The sequence below is a fragment of the Heliconius melpomene genome, chromosome 7 (genome assembly GCF_056956725.1).
Source record: "Heliconius melpomene rosina isolate 202511_hmr_F chromosome 7, ASM5695672v1, whole genome shotgun sequence".
Lineage (NCBI taxonomy): Eukaryota > Metazoa > Arthropoda > Insecta > Lepidoptera > Nymphalidae > Heliconius > Heliconius melpomene.
The window spans coordinates 6371846-6391307 of NC_140395.1; the positions used below are offsets into that span (position 1 = coordinate 6371846).

At 31.0% G+C, this 19462-nt stretch overlaps 1 protein-coding gene across 2 annotated transcripts in view; it reads left to right on the forward strand.

Moving 5' to 3' along the window:
* The window catches only part of LOC146537522 (uncharacterized), a 119493-nt gene that overhangs the window by 94321 nt on the left and 5710 nt on the right, over nucleotides 1–19462 (forward strand). For both annotated transcript variants that reach the window (XM_085187572.1, XM_085187573.1), the window contains exons 9-11: nucleotides 9635–9765; nucleotides 16983–17183; nucleotides 19345–19434. In XM_085187572.1, the coding sequence (XP_085043698.1) occupies nucleotides 9635–9765; nucleotides 16983–17183; nucleotides 19345–19434 (422 nt within the window). The remainder of the gene's footprint in view (nucleotides 1–9634; nucleotides 9766–16982; nucleotides 17184–19344; nucleotides 19435–19462) is intronic.

The following is a 19462-nucleotide window of genomic DNA, read 5'->3' on the forward strand; positions in this document are numbered from 1 at the left end:
AATTCAATCAATGTTTATAGACTATTTAGTGTTTTTGGACTTTTGTAAATGGACAAAAGTTATAAATGTTGTGCTAAAAATAGGCAAAATAATGACAACAGAGTAGCGTGCCAGTACATTGATTTTCTAAGTTAAGGGAAAATGAAAAGACATTTTTTATGAGCAAAGCTATACAAGAAACTTTGCAAACACCAAAGACAAGAAGTTCATAAAGTAGAACTTTTGTTGATTGAAAATTCTTTGAAAGTCAAAGTATATATTATGATAGGAAAACTTGGCTCGTTTAAATATTTACTACAATAGCTTTTAAAACTGCAACTTTGTAACAATATTCGTATTTATGAGGTCGATGTCGTAAAAATTCATAATGGAAATAAATTTTTACTTTGTAAATATATTCAAAGAAAAACGAATTTTTAAAATTTTTTTTCATTATAAAGCAGAAATTTATGAGCGCATTGAAAATTTAAATTGTTTAATACTTTTTATCTATTGTATGAAGAATATAAATCTGTCATTAAATAAACGATGCATTCAACTTATGAAATTAAGTTTATATTAAAAAATCATTTTTTTTCAGGTTGAGGGAATCGAGTGTTAAGACACTCCGTTTTCCATTTTTCGTTGAATTTTGGAAGCATTGCGTAATGAGTGGCGGAATTCAACGCCCCGTATGACACTAGAGAAGCGTGAAACTGCTAAATAATAAATAGATAGATAAATTATATCTTTTCCATTTAAGATCTAAATTGTGAAAACATGTTACATATTAAAATAGGAAACGTAAATAATTCAATAGCGCCATGCTATAAATATATGTTAAATACGCTGAATGGGGTAGACCCTACTCATGAGATACAGGCGTTAGGGGGTTAGAGGGTCTCGAATGGCACGCAATGAAATAGTATTGGCCTGTGGCATGCAAATTAAAATACTCCCGTAGGCACGTTTGTACTTGGTCACGTTACGTGGTTTGTTTTGCTATGGATGTTCTTACGCCATACGTTTGATGCCTAAGAGCCTTTTAGATGATAAAATGATTAAAATTTAAGAATATTTTTTACAATGATCTATTTCGATTGACAAAAGTCCTTTCATCTTTGGTCTCCTCTGGTTTCTCCTATCATCAAGTTTACCATTTAGCAAGGTAAAAGATTATTATTTTTTAAGTTAGGCAAATGGTACCTGGGAACCTTGTGTTAAGACACTCCGTTCCCTATATACTATTGATACTTGAAAATTCAATTATCTTAGTAACCGCCTTATTATCCTAGTAAATGCCCATTACAAATACAACCATGAATCATGACCAAAAATAAACAGTTTTTCATTTTTCTCCACCATATTTCCAAACACAAAAATTTCAAAGTAAATAACTTAATAACCAAGCTATGTAAATGAATAGTGAATGCTGGAATAATTTCACCCTCGTCTATAGAAATTCACGGCGTCGCCATGCCCTGATTGCTGCTTGAGTGTAAAGCGAGTCGCGGAATCGTTTAATACCCTGAATTACTACTGCTAAAGCTATAGGTACGGGAAGCTTTTGAACTAAAATTTTGTGTAGCCAGCAGGTTTTGGCTTTGCAAACTGGTAAAGTTATAGTAATTTATATACCTAACTCCGAAAACCCAGAAACCAAACGAGCACAAGCGTGTGCCTGTAAAAACGACAGGTTGTGGGTACCCCACTCTAAATGATATATATTTATAATTTTTATTTCTTGCTCTCTCTTTCTTTCTTTCTTATAATTTCTAGTCTTGGGGCAAAGCGTGGCGTTAAGTTCCGCCACTCAATACGCAACAAAACACTTATTTAAAGAAGAACAAAAATTCTTATGCACTAAGGCTATTATTATTATTTTCTAAGGCAGTTGAAAAAGATTACCTTTTTCTTCACAACAACACAATCGAATATACACAGGTTATATAAGTAAAAGAAAAAAAAACATCGTCATGTATGACTAATGTTAATACTTTAAATATTTAATTGTTTATAATTTTATCTCTCATATGCAGTTTGTGCATGCGGCGCGGCGTTAAGAATGATTCATTTTAATTACTGTGTATTATACCACTAAAGGCTTATTCATCACTAATTATATTATTATATACATATATTTATATAGGTAGGTGGGTAGGTGTATATAATAATTCGCAATAGAACATTAGTTTTACAACGCCGTGCCAAGAAATGAAAATCTTTTTCCTCGAGTGAGGATCGAACCCACAATCGTCGTTCTACAGTCACACACTTGTGCCCTTGGGCCACGATGGCCTCATACTTTCATTAATATATGAAAAAAAAATTTGAGTTATTGGAAATGACACACAGGGTTCCAACTTTGTACTAAAGTGTGAGTGAGCCAAGTTTGTACTAAAGTGTTTAGATAACTTGTAGTTTTTGATATAAATCAAAAGGTCAGGCAAAGATCGGAGAATAAAAAGCGAACGCCATTTTATTAAAGGTTAATATGTAAATGTAGAATATAAAAATAATAAATGAATGTATTGTTATAATAATGCATGATAGCACACTTTTTATGTAGTTTATATGAATAACAAGAAAATAATAAAATATGTTAAAGTATAATCAAATGCTAATTTATATTTGCAAAAGACGGAGAGCTAAGGCTGTGAACATTTTTATTTTTAACCGATTTCAAAAAGAAGGAGGTTATCAATTCGACTGTATTTTTTTTATAATATATCGCTCATTTGGTGCGACGTAGTTGGTTTTTTTTTTTAAAAATAAATTTACATATATCACTCAACACACCTCAAACTCAATGCCTCCAGTATTCGACGGAAATTGAGAAATGAAAATTTGAGAAATCGATGGGAATGGAGTGCCTTAACACTAGGTTCCCTCTGCTTACCCTGCACGCCTGGCCACGAGAGCGAAGCTACGAGTAAAAGCTACTAGCTTTTGTTCAAAATAAAAATGTTTTTGCATCATTTTCATGCCGTTATATTATGAATGAAAGAGCCTAGTTTACGCCCAGATCAAGCGCTTGACAGGTTTTCTATACTTCGCTAGCGGTATATTGTAGGCGACATTAATGTTATATAATTTATATATGGTGGCCGGTAGGGATTCTATATTTAAATTTTACCTTGTTATAATGGAGAATAGAGCCTGACTTATAGAAAAATATATTAAATATCAATAGTTTTTGCTCTATTTACCCGTCTATATATTCATATTTCTATGTAGATATAATTATTGTCTAATCGAGGCCAGTCGTGGCATAGGGTTGCGACTGTAAAGATTGCAGCAGCAGGTTGTGAGTTCGATTCCAATTCGGGAAAATGGAATATTTTATATGTTAATTTAACTGCACCGGTGACGACGAGGCAAAGGGCGGCGTAGAGTTTCATCGCTCTAGAATTCGGTGGATAGTAAGGACCCGAAGAGTCTTGATGGGACCGAAGTGTTGTAACACTGGGTGTCCTCTGCCTATCCTGCTATGTGTGTAAAACTGAATGGCGAAACTCCTCATCTGCTCACCTGATTGAATAAAATTAATATGTTAATTATTTCATTTCTCCTAGTGAAATTGAACTCACGACCGTCGCCTTATTGTCCCACCCTACCGCCATTATGCTACGATGGCATCTCAGGATGACAATATTTTAAATAATGTTAGAAGTTAGGCCAAAATTAGTTTAATTCACGACTCTCATAAAATAATAAATATTTTTTCATGTGTTTATTTTTATGTAATCTGGAACACACATTTATTAATCTATGCCAACCTTGATTTTCTACTTATTGCTATTCTATTAATCATATAAATGTATAGTATAGTTTTCAAATAATTTCCAAAGCCCATAACTCAGTTTAATGGAGTTATTGACAAACGTTATATCGACGCTTAATAACTAACCAATTATACCAAATTGTTAATTTCATATAAACAGAAACGGCTGCTTTAATTTACTTTTCAATTATAATAAATTCAAGTAAAATTCTTAAAGATCTCTTTGAACGAGCGATAAAAAAGCTGTTTCGCTGACACGTTTTGAACTGGTTCTCACTTCTCACAGCTTCCGACACTTTGTAGGTTTAATCTTTGTCATCTTGTCTTGAATGAAAATAACGTTGCTTTTATAAAATAAATGTAAGTTCTTACACAGAATGAGCTTAAGGATTTGTTTAAATTGAAAAATATTGAACTTAAATATCTTGAGGTGAAGGTGAGTGTGATCGCAACTGCTGTCGATTCGATTCCCACTCGATGAGTGAACTATTTAATATTTTCATTTATTCGTTCTGGTTATCGCTAGGGCGGGTTTGAGTTCTGCTATTCAATTCATACTTAATGTCTCGAATAATTATACGGAAATTAAGAAAAAGAGTGTCTTTGCTTTGCAGTAGGTTTCTCTGTATACCCTACACAACGTGGGAGTTGGGATAAAAATAACAAAAAAAATCTAATAAATTATTAAGTTCTCATAATAATAAAACCGTTTAATTTTCACGATGTTTGCACATTTGAATCATTAAATATTAAATTGGATTAATCGCGTTAATTAATAAATAGGATATTAGGTCCTGGTTACCTCAAAAACGTGTAGAACAAGCGTGAAAATAGAAAAAAAAAACTATATAGTAGGAAAAGAAACAATCTCAACAGAATAAGCTCTTAATAAAGGACAGTGGATTTATAAAATTCAATTACTTAGAGTCCCTCGCGAAGGATGCACGGACGATCGTTTGTTATTACATCTAAAATAGAGAAGGTATTATTCAAAGTCAAAGTCAAAATATCTTTATTCCATAAAAATGCTTAACATTTACTTGGACATGTCATAAAAGTAGAAAAAAAAATGCAAAACATAATAACCAAAAAAAAAAATGTGCAATTTTGACTTGAAAAAAGCCCGTTCAAATGGTTGAGCTCATGAGAAGATACAGGCAAAGAAACACATGGCCACTCTTTTTAACTGCCAATATTTGTTACAAATTACAATTACAATTAACAATTTTAACTTACAAATAGAGCGACTCATTTCCAAACATCTTTATCGCGAACATAATCTTACTACTGAGGTATTTCATTCTTTAACTAATAATGTTGTAGTATATAAAGTATTAATAATTATTCAATAAATATATTTTATTTTAATGTATTAAATGTTTAAAACAGTCTTACGTGTCTGTTGTCATGGACCTCATAGCTTTTTACGGTAAAAGAAATGAGTTGCGAGACTTGTTGTTTTTACAAATTATGGTTTTAATGGCAGTTTAAAAATAATCTAGAGAAGATTATTATCAGTCGGAGTCCAAACTTTTTTTAAGTTTTTTGTTTTAATTGTAGTAACATCAATTATGTTGTAATAAAGTATTAAAAATAAAATAAAAAATAAATGTTTACGTTTCTATTTTAATGAAATAATATAATATTTTATTTGGTATTTAAGTTAATGCAATTATTACGATATATAATTAGTTTTTTTTATTGCAAGTAAACAAATGAGTTTAATAAAATAAACATAAATATTATAAATTAAATAGGTACTTTAGTCATCACATTCTATTAGACATAATAACGTAGAGCAAATTGCGTCTTATCAGATCAAATGCAAAGCTATGTATGTCGTTAATTTCATTTTATGTGTAGCACTTATATAAATATTTTTATAGCCCAGCTTAATATTTTTTTTTGCAATTTAAATAATAGTTATATGTCTCTTTCATTATTATTATCATCAGAAAATTTTTTTTACTAAAATAGTATTGATATAGATAATTCGCTTATTTAGCACTAAAAAAATGTTTTACGGTCCCTTGTAGCACTTGGAATTGTCCGGTTTTTTATATGGATTCCCCAAGTGGGAATTCAATTTATAAAAAGCTCGTATTTTGACAAGGTTCTTTTAAAGCGAAACACGCCGATATCATATTTGTAATTACTTTCGCGATCTCATTCCCAAGCAATTAAAATTAATTTACAGATTAATTCAAGAAAGTATAGCGTTGAATTTCATAAGGCTAAGTAAACTTTTGTGCGTGATATATAAAGAATAGAATAATTTGACACTGCTTTTCCTGTATTTCTTTGTTTACATTCAATTTTCATTCCGGCATCTAAATAAATAATGCCGGATTCCCACTTTATCAACATTTGTTATTATTTATTACTATATTTTAAATTATCGTGTAAAATATGTTCAGAAGTGAATTATTATATTTGAACTCAAGAAGCTGTTATAAATTTTCCAGACGACAATTTAAAATTAAACTCGAATTCTAAAGTAACTTTATAGTAGAAAATGTAGATTTATCATTTCAATTACTTAGCGTCGCGTGAATGTACGGTGAAGGTTCACGTCGCGTTGAGGCGCCAGTCTTATCTGATCGTAGTAGGTGTAGTCAGAGAGGCTATTATTAAAATTAATTTGTAGCCTTAAAAACATTTTGTGATTTGATTTTTTCAATCAATAAATAAATTTTTTTAATCACTTAATGCCTCGGAATTAGAGTGAAAAACGAGAGTATTTTCATATTAGCTTCTGTATGTCAAAACTGCTATCTGCCCAATACTGGGTTAAACTACCAAAAAAGTATTTGTTTTTCTGTCTTTGTGACGAACCTACTTGAATATATAAAAAATAGCATAAAATATAATCTTCATAAGTCTTGTTATGAAAATTCCTTTAAGCGAGAACGTAAATTGCATCCATTTTTTTATTATTTTATCGTTCTAACATCGTCGTATTAAAGCATAATATATCGTTACCATTACTTTCTCAATTTTGCAGTTAGCCCTTGTACTATACCTGCATATACTTTCCTCTATTGCTTTTCTTTGACTATCTATTTTTATGCTTAAGTTCATTCAACGCAATAACTTACGAATACGTTTGAACTTTCTATTATGAATGATTTTTTTTAGTATACTACAGTTGTAAAGTATACAATTATACGTACATACATACATACAATACATATTTTTGTTGTTATCGAAATTGGCGCCTCGGTGGCGCGAAGGGAAGTAATACTGCACCCACGTGGATGCTCTTTCAATAATTAAAATATTTTGATATAAGCCTGAGAAAAAAAATATGCAGTACATAAAGATTAAATAGAATGACAACAGTCTCTTTCTGTCTGCTTACTAGCGGAGATAAAATAAATAGGCAACTGAAATATGAATAGAAATTGAGGTCATCCTCTATTTTGTTATCTGTTATAATGCAAATATGTTACATTTTATTAGTAATTTCCTCTGTTATCGTCCTTTTATTTATTTTTAGTTTTTCTTATTCTCTATGCTTTATTTTATTGTCTATTCTTTGGATAGCCTACACTATTGTAGGCTCTCCATATTCTCCTTTAATAGAATATTACATATAAATTACATTTTAACAAAACAGCATATATTTAAAATTCTGTTTTTATCTCACGTCGCCGGCTTCCCTTTAGTCAGTTACTCATATGCGGAAGTATAATGCAGTAGCGAATGCAGATGCATCTTTCAATCAACTTTATTAATGTCAACAACCGGATATCATTCATGTACAGTGTGTTTTACTTTCGTTTATTCAATAATGTCTGTCTAATGCTACTTACTTTGTCTGTCTGCCTTGTTAATCTAGTGTTTAGTTTATGTGGACGTAGATCATGGGTTCAAATCTGGCAGTACCTTACTTGGCCTTATAATAACTTCATTTTTTCCCATCATGTACCTAGAGCAGGCACAAGGAACATAGTGACATTATTCTCTACTTTAATTTCTCCTTTTATATATCGATACATTTTGTTAATTTTCTCCTCTGCCCATTTCACTGCTAGGTTCAAGCCTAGGTTCACATGCAGCCACATACAAAATTGCAATTGCAATTTCTCAGGAACAAAGTTCCTCCATTCCCTCCTCATCCGATGTCGCTTTATAGGACAGTAGCGTCTACGGTATTAACTGTCATGCTTTAAAAGAAAACCAATTCCCTGAATATAATACTGACATATGCACATATTTGTATGAGTAAAACGATGTGCTTCTTATAAATACCTGACCTAATTCATATAACGTTTTACGATACTTTTACAGTTATTTTGCAGTGTTGAAACAATTGAATGATTTACATGTTCCACTTACCTACTCCAATGAATCTACGAGATACATGTTGTGTTGATTGCTGCAATCAATAAATACTAATATTGCAAATGCACATTTTTCATGTTTTTCCTTATATATTTTACAGTCTGTCATAGAATTCTTTAATCATAATTAAATTCAGTAATTAACATCGTTTACTGTCGGTGTTGAGTATTTATTTTTGCGTTATATCTCACTAAGTAGAATAAGCAGAAAAAAAAGTGTCAAGACATTTCGTACTCTGGTTTGCGCCTGATTTAGAGACCTCGTCTGTTTTGCCAGAATGATAATAATACATTTTCCCGAGGTGGGTTTCGAACCCTCAAGCATCGCTGACAAAACACACAGTTCATGAAGTGCATTTGAGAAATGAACCTAAGCCCTAGTAAATGAGATATTAGTTAAAAAATCTGATTTTTGGGGTAATAAGTATTATTTGCCATATATTATCATGTTATAATAAAAATACAACGAATAACTTATTTATTTTATATAATACATAGGTAATTATATGATCCCTTGTTCGACCTATATTTTTCTTGTTTACTTGTTTTTTTCCATACTGGAAAATAAAATAAAAATATTATGTTAACAATATACCTACGTTAGAGTTATTATGGCACAGTACTATGACAAATCCCATACATATTATATATTTAATATATGTTATATATACCTACCTATTTGAACGGTTTCTGTTATTTTTTCGTTCTCTCTACTCTTAGTCTACTACTTACTCTTTACTCTATCTACTCTTTCACTAGTTACTCTACTATTAGTTCATTCCTATATCGAGGAAGAATTGTATTGTTAAAGTATTATAGGCTTATAATAGATATCGAACATCACTTTTTAATTTTGAAGGGATGATGGAGAGAGAATTGAAAGTGTGGGTTCGATTCCCACTCGCAGAAATGAATTATTATTTATTAATATTTAATTTTTTTCTCTGAAAGTTTCTAGGCATTGATAAATGGCAAAAATCTTTATTTATACAATATAATATGTAATTCTTTTATTAAAATAGATATGAACTAGGGGGAATTCACCTGACAAGAAATATAAAATGTATAGGTATTGTTGGTATTTTCTTATCGTAATACTTTGAAATGCATTGTTCTGGTTATAAGTGCGTTTTATATTTACAATACAATAAATATATACGCTGTTTATGTAATAAATAAAAACGTAAATGTTTAGCATTTTTCCATTTTAAATATTTTAGGTATATTATAATAATTTGCTTTAAAACGTTATCTTGTTTTCTTAACAATATACAAATATGTTTTTTTTTTTCAATCAATTGCAACTTTAATTAAAATTTTTCAACTTTAATTAAACTTTTTCACTTCATGTTGTATCTCGCAAGGGAACTTAGTGTTAAGATATTCCCTGATTGAATTTCCACTGAATTTACCATACCGAGAAATTGTGAATATTAAATAATTCTTTGTCTCCAGATGTATTAGAAACTACAAAATTAATCATTAATAATTAACAATAATTTATTATTATGTTCCTTCTCAACAGAGGTGGCGATGGACGCGATGCGCGCCTTCTGCCCCCGGCCCGGCTGCGACACAGTGGTGCAAGTGCGCGCCGCCAGTCCCGCGCACTGTCCCACGTGCAGGCATGACTTCTGCTCACAGTGTAACCAAGAGGTAAGATACATAGATCCCGCTGTATCCCGCACAGGGTAGGCAGAGGGAAGCAAGAGTTAACGTGAGACACTTTCCGCCGAATTCTGGGGCCATTGCGTGTTGAGTGGCAGAACTCGACGCTGTGTTTTGCCCCGACACCAGAGCGAAGAAACAAAAATATAAATTTAAATAAATATCCCATTTTCTCCAGTGGGGACAGTTGGAATCGAACCCAAAACCAGTCGCGTTTACAGTCACACGTTGTCCCCTGCGCCACCACTGGTCCTCGTTATTTTAGACAATCATAATTAAATTACTATAATAAAGAATCATATTTACATTCAGATAGATCAAGAGCGTATTTTTAATGTCTTTATCAAACAACGTGAATAAATTTCTCTAGACAGCCCACTCCCGTTTGATCTCAAATTAAACAGACCTGGTAATATATGTAATAAACAGACGGCTGATGAACATACAATTTTTATATATCTAAATATAGGAGAGGGAAAGTAAAAAAAAATAAGAGAACACAGTACATAAGTGTTGTGAATATGCCTAATATATTTTCTTACTCTAAAATAAAGCGGTGGTATCCGTGGGGAACGGAGTGTGTTAATTTTAGGTTCCTGGTAACTTACCTGCTATATGCGGGATATAGTGTGAAACTGTTTTCTAATTTACTTCTAAATTAAATGACGCCGAGCATTTTATTATACAAGTATAATTTTGACATACATATAAGTACAAAACTTCGTCGTAGTATTTCAACTTATAACCAGAAATTTCACTATGTATCTACGTCAAAAGTTAGTAAAAAAAAATTGAATTTTAGAAAAACAAAGTAATTATAATATTTTAAAAATAAAATAAAATTATAGATTGAAAAAATTGTCTCCAATAATTCATTCATAATTGCCATACCTATACATTTTAATTTTCGAACGTTACTTAAATGTCAATCTTAAACGTCACTAATCACCAATTCTAATTAATTTTTGCATTTCAAGATATTATATATAATATGTCCGTTCGCTAACAAGCAGATAGCTAATATCTTTTAGTTTATGCTGTCCTAGTACTATAGATAAATCTAGGATACCTCTTTATTTGTCTAACTTCTTAGTGTTTTCTCATGCGCTGTTTTATTTATTGCATGCTGGGTGTGCTTTTACAAAGTACTAAGTTTTGCACGCGATCTCACTTACGTTAAGTATAGGTTTAAAAATATTTTTATTTGTTGTTTATTATTAAGGTGATCTAATTTTTTTTATGGATAAATTTAATCAGTATTTTTTAATCCTTAACGTAATAGGTTTCAAAAATTAAATTTTAGTTTGATTTAACTTAGACTGGTAGATAACAAGATGCGTAAAATTTAAAGTTGACTAAAAATATATCAAAATGTTATGTTCATATATTATGAATGACAAAAATAAAGTAAAATTTCTTTATCGCTGGAAAAATCCTTTACGCAGTCCTCCCAAGACAGATCTCTCCCATAGATGGATAGTACCTAAGTATATATCGAAACAACTACCTTTGTCTAAAAATATATAAAATGTTTAAAAGTTTTACGAATTTATTATTAAAAAAAATATAATTTTCACGTACAACACGTAGACAATCCAATTATATTTTTTATACATAATTATATTAGGCAATTTATTTCATAATATTCAAACAGAGTCTAGACTAGAAACTCATTCACAAATTCTAACATATCCCCAACTGTTATGTTGTCCTAGTACATTGACTCTGTGAAATATTATCTCACAAAGATGCGTGATTTTCCTGATGCTCCTTTGCGCTTATGCAAGCCTGGTACTTTGTAGTGAAGGAAACAATTCTATGGATAAATAAAATTTAGTTTGATATTTTTATTAAAAAAAAACACAAGTAATGAACTATTTAAGAAATTATCCTGTTAATATTATAGAAAAGTATTTATTTCACTTCATTGTGGGTTAGTGAGAGTAACCCCGATTGTAATAGGTTCATTTCTCTCTGAAAAGATACTTTGGTATATATTTCTTTTTTCAATCGGAAAGCCCAAAGACGGCCGGCGTTAGGTTCCACTAATCATCTTCTTTTGAATTCGGGAAAATAAAAAATAGAGAAAAAACATATTTAAGTTTCTGTTAATTGATGAATTCCGTTATTCGTATAATATTTATTAATTAATAGTCCCTAAATATTTTTTTTGTAACATTTAAAAATTTTTGTTTTTTTTTTAACTTTTTTAGATAAACTTCTATTTACATGTTTAGTATAGCCTTGTGACAAATACCCCTATAAAATAAAGATATATATCCACTATAGATATAAGATATATAACATATAATAGTTTACAGCAGTTTCCTCGTTACAATTCCACAGTACATTTTCAATGGGGCGCTTGTGTATTAACCGTGCGAACTATTGTCCGCCGTGAAAGGCGACCGCTTTCCACTCATTCTTTGTATTTCGTTCGGCATCGCCGGCTTTGAACCAGTGTACCATCTATTGTTGTTACAAACGCTTTGTAATAAGCCTAAGAGTGTATGCAGATCGGTGGCGTGGGCGTATCTAGAGATTTTTTTTCTAGGGGAAGCCTTGACTTTAGTTTCGAAATTATGTTTTTGTGTAAAGATTTTGTATTTTTTTTTCATGTTATTTTTGTTGTTAGTAAAAATTTTGGGGTGGGCACCAGATTATTCTGGGATGGGCACGCGCAACCAGTCAGGCACAGTGTCAGTCAGACACTCGACGAGGGCCTCTTAGCACAAAAAAACCATTAAAGCATTAAAGAACAATGTAGGTACATTAGTTCGTCTAGCGCGAGTGAGGGTGGGTCGTATCTAGGTCGAGTGCGCTACTGTAGTGCGCTGTTGGCAACATTCCTGCGGTCACTCTATTAGCCCTCCGCGTCTGCAGACAGTTTAGAGTTTTGAGTTGTTATGCCTAAGTATTTCTTAAGTTATGTGATTTTTTTATGTTAAACCTAAAAAACTAAACTAAATGTGTGATTCAACGCAATGGTTGCTGGTTCTACATCCACCCAGGATTTATTGTTTCATTTCCCAGTTTTAGTAATGAAAAGTCCGACGTAATTCGTTGCGGAAAACGCGTAACGGAGAGTTTTTACGTCTATGCAGGTTAAAGCGTGAAACATATAAATTTACAAATAATATAATATGTTGTATATATTAAGTAATAACACTAGGCTCCCTCTGCCTACCACGCACGATACAGTGTGATGCTGAAAATAAATTTACGACAATAATAATTGTTATAAATTATACAAACATAGTATATAATTTAACTATTAATGCAAATGTAATTCTAATTTGCAAAAACGTACACAAGTCACGAAAGTAACATGGGGGTATAAGCTGTTTTTTGCCAGCTCTTCTCGGAGGAGTCTACTTTCCAAACCGGTGGTGGACTTGATAGTTACACTTGAAATGTACGTTTCTAAATTAATGAACACTTAAAGAGGCTAACATCCAGATTGTGTTTTCTAATATAGCTATTGAGATTTTAATTAAAATAAATAAAAATTGACGTCTCTACATTTTTAAATGTTATATGATCTAAGATTTTTGAACATATTAAACAGAACAGTCCTACCTACGTAGTGGAGGCCTATGTAGGCCTAGCTGTAGAAGTCGAAATGCATATATGTTTATGGTACAGGGTACAGGGTTTTTTTAATATTTAATTTGACGTGATTTGACTTTATTTTATTTAACTTGACTTGACACAGGTAAGTATTTTTTAAAGATGTGCGTGTCTGATTAAATACTTAAAAAAAATAATTCATGAATTTTTATTGATTATTATAATCAATAATGTTTTATGTAATTAATTGTTAATAATTAATTTAATAATTTACCTATAATTTACATGTAATAAATAATAGTCACGCTATTACAGCTACTTTAAAGTAAATGTGTGGTAGGTACAATCTTTATTATATTCTAGCGGCGTTTTATGGTACCTTCTGCAGATCTCTTTGAGCGCTATGAACGCCTGGTACCCGCTGCTCGAATAAACCTACTATTCATAATGCCTTATTGCGAAAGACATATATATCCTATCTAGTTTTATTAACGTTGTGTAAGCTGTTCTTTTGAAAAATGTACTCTTCATAGGAACATTATGTATTTTATGCAGCTTTATTTTTTCAATTTTACGCTGTTTGTGGATTCGATTCTCGACTCGAAATGTAATATTAATATTTTCATTTCTTAGCTCTGATGCCGAGGCAAAAGTGCGGCGTTGAGACCTGCTACTCAACACACGATGCCTAAACAATTTGGCGGAAAGTCGGTAGGGAAGTGTTTTAACACTAGTCTCCCTCTGCCTGTAGGAGAGTTCTACTAATTTAACTAAACGCAACAGATAAAACTAGAATCAGTAACGGTCGCGGTTGATTGATTACTATGATTGATTGATATCTTGACTGCGTAATGGGGTAGAACAAAAAACACTTAACAAGTCATTATGGCGAGCTATTGTTTATTTATAGAATCCGTACAATTGGTCACGTTCTCGTGCTAATTTGAATGAGTTGAACTATTTATAGGATTAAATGACGCCATCCTAAGTTTATACGCGATGATCCTGGGTTCGATTCTTGCTGTAAAATTAGAACATAGTAAAATTTTAATAATGACTTTTCTTTTATATAGACGCTGTGGGTTTACTTTTGCTGTATAGAAAGCGGCGTTCATTTCCGCTACTTGCATTGTCTTGGTGAGACGGAAAGTTTGAAAAGTAGTGTTTGACTCTAGGTTTAGGTAGAACAAAAAAATGTAACTTCTACCCTTGTTATGTACAAGAAGTGATCTTTCTGTCAATATTGAAATTATAATGTATTCGTAAACCGATGTAGGTAGATATGTAAATAATTTTAATTATTTCAAATTAAACAAAAAACACATAATCAAGTCGACATTATGATTATAATAGTCTTCTGTTTAATAACCTTGCTTGTATTAAATAATTAATTATAGAAGAAATATAAAATAATAATAGAAACAGGGCTATTGTAAAAGAAATGCTGTTATTATAAATCAAATTATTTCATGTTTGCAAGTCATTTGGAGTTATTATTAAAAAATCCAACGTTCTTGTAGTTATACAATAATAATTATGCAATCAGACATGTTCTTACCATTGTCAAGTAATAAATAAACATACTCGTGTCCAAGTTTAAATGAGTCGCGGGAGTCGAACCCGCACCTTTTGGAGACCGTACAAGCGCTCTAGGCAATTAAACCATACGTTCTTATCGAGCTTAGTCGAAATAAATCTAGGTAGCCAAAGCACAGTTTCCAAGAGTTGAGTATTGGAGTCCCGCTATGGTAATTTTTTTATATACGATTCTAAATATATTTATTTTCTTAGTGTGTGAATAACACTTTAATAAAATGTTAATGTCAATCATTCGTTCAAGTCTTGGTTCTTAAGACTTCGATCTCTACTTCTCTCTGCCTACCATGCTAGACCAAGTAGGGTACCCTACATAGAATTTAATATTATCTTTTGACTCTATCTTACCATCCTTAGATTATATTATAACTTATATTATAAACTTATATTATAACTTTTGAAAAAATATGAGAATTTGTACAACTTTCATTCAAAAGCTATGAAACTTTACAGTAAGTAATATACCTTATATACATATTGTAAAGTTTATACTCGTATAAAGAATTAGTTATAATATAACAATAATATTGAACAGGCGAAGCCGTATTCGAGTCCTAGCGACCCAATAATTATTTAAACTAACTCCCAGCACGTGATCAATGTAATAACGCGTACAATTAAATAACAACGTCAATACCAACAGTCGGTTGTCAGATTACAGCAGATTGGCAGCTTAATTGAATGTAATCTGCGTAACTATCCATAAACATGATTGGCGAAATTATACTATTATATTTATACACGATACTACAAGTGTACTATACCTAGGTGATATTTAATTTAATATTAGAAATACTGGTACAACATACTGGTACGATATATTGGTCTCCTTTTGTCTTTTAGATTTAATTTAGAGAAATCTATCTCTACTGTCTTTATTCGCTCTCAATTTACTCCCAATCTTCGAGACGTTATTTGTTGAGTGGCGGAACACAACGCCGTGCTTTATCTTCTACAGCGTGATAATGAAAAAGTTGTGTAGGGTTAGCTAGAGGGTAGGCAAAGGGAACCTGGAAACCTAATCTAAGAGACTTCGCTTTTATTAAGATACTTCCGTTACGAACTTGCCGCCGAATTCTGAAAACATTGCGTGTTGAGTGGTAGAATTCAACGAGGATCTTTGTCTCGTTACTGGAGCGGGGAAAGGAGAGAAAGAAATGAAATAATTCATTTCCTCGAATGGGAATCGAACCAACAACCTGTTTGGTTTACAGTCGCACGCTTGTGCTCCTGCGCCACGATTGACCTCTACATTTATTGATATATCAATAATTTTATAATCATATAATATTATAAAATATCACAAAAAAGAAATGATTGACATTATAAATACATAGAAACCCGAAATTTAGAGGTTATTGTATGTCAAACATGAATATTCAAATTAATTTATATGCATAAATAAAACTAGATGGTTTTTAATTATTTTTACCGAAGGAAAATTGCAAGCATTCTATAATAATATCATAATCTATTTTTAACTTTATAATCATAAAAGTTGTTAACCTTCACATAGAACATAGAACATTTATCATATTCCGTTGATGTCTTTTGGTTATTTAATCACCTAATGTGATGGAAATTGTCATTTACATAGAAAACAATATTTTATTCATTTTAATATTTAGCAATCTATATATATTTGAAAATGTTAAGTTATTTACGTAATATATAATAAATTGTGGGTTTGAATACTAGCCAAAATGCTTAAATTTTTTTACTTTGGGAGGTAAAGTTAGTTTCTACCTCCCAAAATACAATAATAATATAATTATGATCTTTGAGAATTCTGAGAGAAAACTCAATGCCGAGTAGCACCTCTTGGTACCTACATAATAAGTAAGTAAAAGCATTCCCCCGCCTAGGATTTGAAGTCACTATAATTTTTTTCATTTAGTCTCTTCATCGTGATGCCCAAATGTACTACGAGGTTTTGGTAATTAGGCATCACCACCACCAAATCTATTTACATTTTATAATTCTTTCTTAGATTCTGTTTATTTCATACCGATATATTTATATTAAATATTGCTTTACAGTGGCACGGCGGTCTATCCTGCGAAGCAGCCGCAGCGTCTTCCTCCATGGCGGGCGCGGGGGCTCCCCTCTTACCCGACTCGGAACTAATAAAGCTATGCCCAATGTGCAGAGTGCCGATAGAGAAGGATGAGGGTTGCGCCCAAATGATGTGCAAGAGATGTAAACATGTGTTCTGCTGGTATTGCTTGGCTTCGTTGGACGTGAGTATGACATTTGTATGGTAGTTTAAGTATTAGTTAAAAAAATAAATTTCATGAAATAAATAATTGCTTAAACAAGAGACTCATAACCGTTACAAATAGTATTATAGGCAAAATTAGGTAAAAAATTCTTAGAACAACTAAAATAATTTGTGGAAAGAAAAATATAATAAATTTTAGTTTAAATGCTATATTTCGAATCTTGTTAAATGAAAATAATGGTAGTATTTTACATGAGAAGAGTTGATTACAGAAAAATTTTAATCCTTATATCTTACCGACCTCGTAATTCGTATACGTTGCCTAGTTAAGTTTAACATTCCTTTATATAATATCTGTACAGAGTACCTACACTCTGTACCAAACACTTCAATGTATCGGTAAATAAATCAGGCCAGGGACTCGTGATATTTATAATTAGAAGACTGATCTTCCTTGACCCTTATTACTGTGTAAGATTTATGAGCATACCTGCACATTTGAACTGGTTGTAATATTATAGGTGTCATAAACATGTTTTTATATATTATAAAATTAGATGAATTCACTATCATCGTAGCACCGGAATGTCTTAACACTAGGTTCCCTTTGCCTAACCTGCTATTTATCTGTTTTTACAATACTATTAATATGAACAAGAATTCATCAAGCTATTACTCCACTTCGCAACATTCACATACAAATTGAATACAATAATATTTAAATATTCATAATAATGTAATGCAATTCGCAGCAGAGGAAAGTATGTATAACGCTTTCTAACCGGTTTCGAAGTTCGAACGCAAAAATGATCAAAGACCAGGATTTAAATCATACTTTCTTTTTATGTTATGTTAAATAACTTTATATAATTGTTAGGATACCATATAATTAATCTTAGTTTCAATCATCTGAAATAAAGTTAATTTTAACTAAAAGAGAGTGATTCTAGATGAAGGTGTATATTTATAATACAATACATGTGTATATATTATAAGAAAACTAAATATAAGAATATGATATCTTAAAAACATATTTTTGTGAGCCCATCTGAAATAGCCATAGTCGTGCCCACCCTGGTCTCCTCGATTCGGGCACGTAATACTGAAATAGTATTTAATATATTAAAATTTCAAAACAAAACACAAAACATTTCGACGTTTAAAGGACTTGAATCCTTCCCCATTTAGAAAATACTTACAAATGATTTTTACTAAGTCGTTCCAATTTTATTGTTAATCGCTATCTTAATTCTTTGTTTATTACCTTCGAAGATACTTATAGTTATTTTACTCAATCATTCTAATTTACATAATGATGCCATTATTATACAAAATTAGTCCATCTACGACGTTATAAAGTACCTATTATATTTCTTTTAGTTTAAGTGTTAAGTTAAACAATGACTAAAACTGGTCGACTAAATGTGAATTTTTAATGGTTGTTCTATTTAAATTCGGAAATGACAGTGTAAAATAACTGTTGTATTTATAATTATTATTATGGAATATATATATTTTTTGCTAATTATTCAATTATTATTTTAATAGTTTTTGTATATAAGAAAATTTAATTAGACCACTAATTAAATTTTCTTATAATATTATTTGTAATTTATAAGCTATAGTAGGTAGCTACATACAGTCTTTTTTATTACGTACACTTGTAACTTTTAGAATATTATTTATTGTAAAATCATATCTGATTACCTATTGGACCAGAACTTAAGATAGCCAAATTTAAATACTCTTTTTTCAAGTTAGAATATAAGAAAAGAAGAGACGTCTATACGTCAGTCCAAGTTTTTGTAAAAAAACTATAAAATAATAAAGATTGCCTTTTTTTCATCTCTCAAGATTTATTCTTCATACGATATAAACTAAATAAGGAAATGATGAATGATAATTTATATGTAGGAAAAAATGTGAACTAATTTAAATTTAATGAGTAAATAATAATGCATTTAATGGCCACAACGCAGCGGCGCTAATGCGTCGTAATTATGTGAATAGGAAAAATGTTGTTAAGCCAAAGAAAATTATCTTTGTTGTGGAAAATGTCTGACTACAGAATACGCCGTTGGGTGCCGCCATTTATTTTCAATTTCTAAAAAATAAATAAACAGAAGGATATATGCTTGAAGATATTTTTTTAAAGTATTTAATATAATTATATTTTTCAGGATGACTTCTTGCTGCGACACTACGACAAAGGACCGTGTAAAAATAAACTTGGACATTCACGAGCGTCTGTTCTATGGCATCGTGCTCAGGTGACTTTACCCTTAAGAAATTATTTAA